Genomic DNA, 1,337 nt, shown 5'->3' with positions numbered 1-1,337 from the left:
GCCTTTCAGTCTGCAGGCCGATGCTCTATCCACTGGACCTAACTGGTTAGGGCTCAGGCATATTTATTTTTTTAAAAAAATATATTTTTATTGATTTCAGAGAGGAAGGGAGAGATAGAAATATCAATGATGAGAGGGAATCATTGATCGGTTGCCTCTACACGCCTCCTACTGGGGGAGGAGCCCGCAACTCAGGCACGTGCCCTTGACCGGAATCGAACCCGGGACCCTCAGGTCCACTGGCCGACGCTCTATCCACTGAGCCACACCAGCTAAGGCAACAGACACTTTTTTAAGCATAAGGAGTCATCGAATTTTAGAAATGGAAGGGGGCTTACTGATCACCTATCTGATCCATCTCCTCGTTTTACGGTTCTGGAAACTCCAGGAACGGGGCGAGTTTCCTGGAAGGCCCAGAGCAGGCCCAGAGGGACGAGGGTCCAGTCCACGGAGCACGTGAAGCCCCCCCGGGAAACCCCCTGTGCTTCACCAGCAAAGATGGAAGGGCTGGCCCAGCACAAAACACGTGACATTTGAACGTAGAGGCTTTATTTACAATGAGACTCAAACACGATGTAGCAAACGATCCTCCTCCTCCATGTCTTCTCAGCATGGGCTGCACTTCATAACCAAAACAGGAAAACATCCTTGGGCAGGGCGACTCCCTCCTCTGACGTGTCCCCTAAATCCCAAACAAGTCCGGTTCCCCAGCCTGGAGCAGGGTGGCTGGGGGGCGCTGGGGAGCGTGGAGTCGGCAGCTGCGCCCCCTCCTGCAGCCCCTGGGGAGCGCGTCCAGGGGCAGCTTCAGGCTTTCACCTCGCTCATGGCCTCCATGAGGCGAGCGCTGTTGGTGACGGCTGTTGTCAGGAAAATGAACCTGAACCCTGAGGAGCCAAAAGCACCAGCCAGGTGAGTGCCAGCAGATCAGTGGCCCCCGTCACCGGCCCCGCTACCTAGCGCCCCTCCACAGCCCGGGCTGGATCCAAGAACCAGTTCACGGGCGCAGACGTGTGGGTGCCACGCTCGGGGCACAGCGACTGGCCACACCCTGGAGCTGGGCTCCTGCTCTCCGGCCCACAGCCAGTGGTACCCAGAGGGCAGCAGAGGACCTCCCCGAGCGCTGCCCTTTGGCAGCCCAGAGCCCCCCACGGACCGGCTGTCACCCTTCCGCCCTCGCTCACCTTTCTCTCTGCCCAGGAACCGCAGGGCTGAGATCTCGGAGAAGGTGCAGCCCCCCAGGAACACCACCAGGATGAGGCGCAGGGACTCACTGGGGGCCCTGTCGTCCTTGGTCCCGCCTGGGGAGAGCAGACCAGACACGGCTCTTTTTTTTTTTT

At 58.6% G+C, this 1,337-nt stretch overlaps 1 protein-coding gene across 1 annotated transcript in view; it reads right to left on the bottom strand.

Moving 5' to 3' along the window:
* Nucleotides 1-527: 527 nt before the first annotated feature.
* Nucleotides 528-1,337, bottom strand: part of VPS33B (vacuolar protein sorting 33 homolog B (yeast)) — a 24,287-nt gene continuing 23,477 nt past the window's right edge. The window contains exons 21-22 of the mRNA XM_006769587.1: nt 1,182-1,298; nt 528-884 (exon numbers count right to left, since the gene is read on the bottom strand). Of these exons, the coding sequence (XP_006769650.1) occupies nt 805-884; nt 1,182-1,298 (197 nt within the window). The 3' untranslated portion in view covers nt 528-804. The remainder of the gene's footprint in view (nt 885-1,181; nt 1,299-1,337) is intronic.

This window comes from Myotis davidii, unplaced genomic scaffold (genome assembly GCF_000327345.1).
Source record: "Myotis davidii unplaced genomic scaffold, ASM32734v1 scaffold324, whole genome shotgun sequence".
Taxonomy (NCBI): Eukaryota; Metazoa; Chordata; class Mammalia; order Chiroptera; family Vespertilionidae; genus Myotis; species Myotis davidii.
This window is presented reverse-complemented; position numbering and strand designations above follow the sequence as displayed.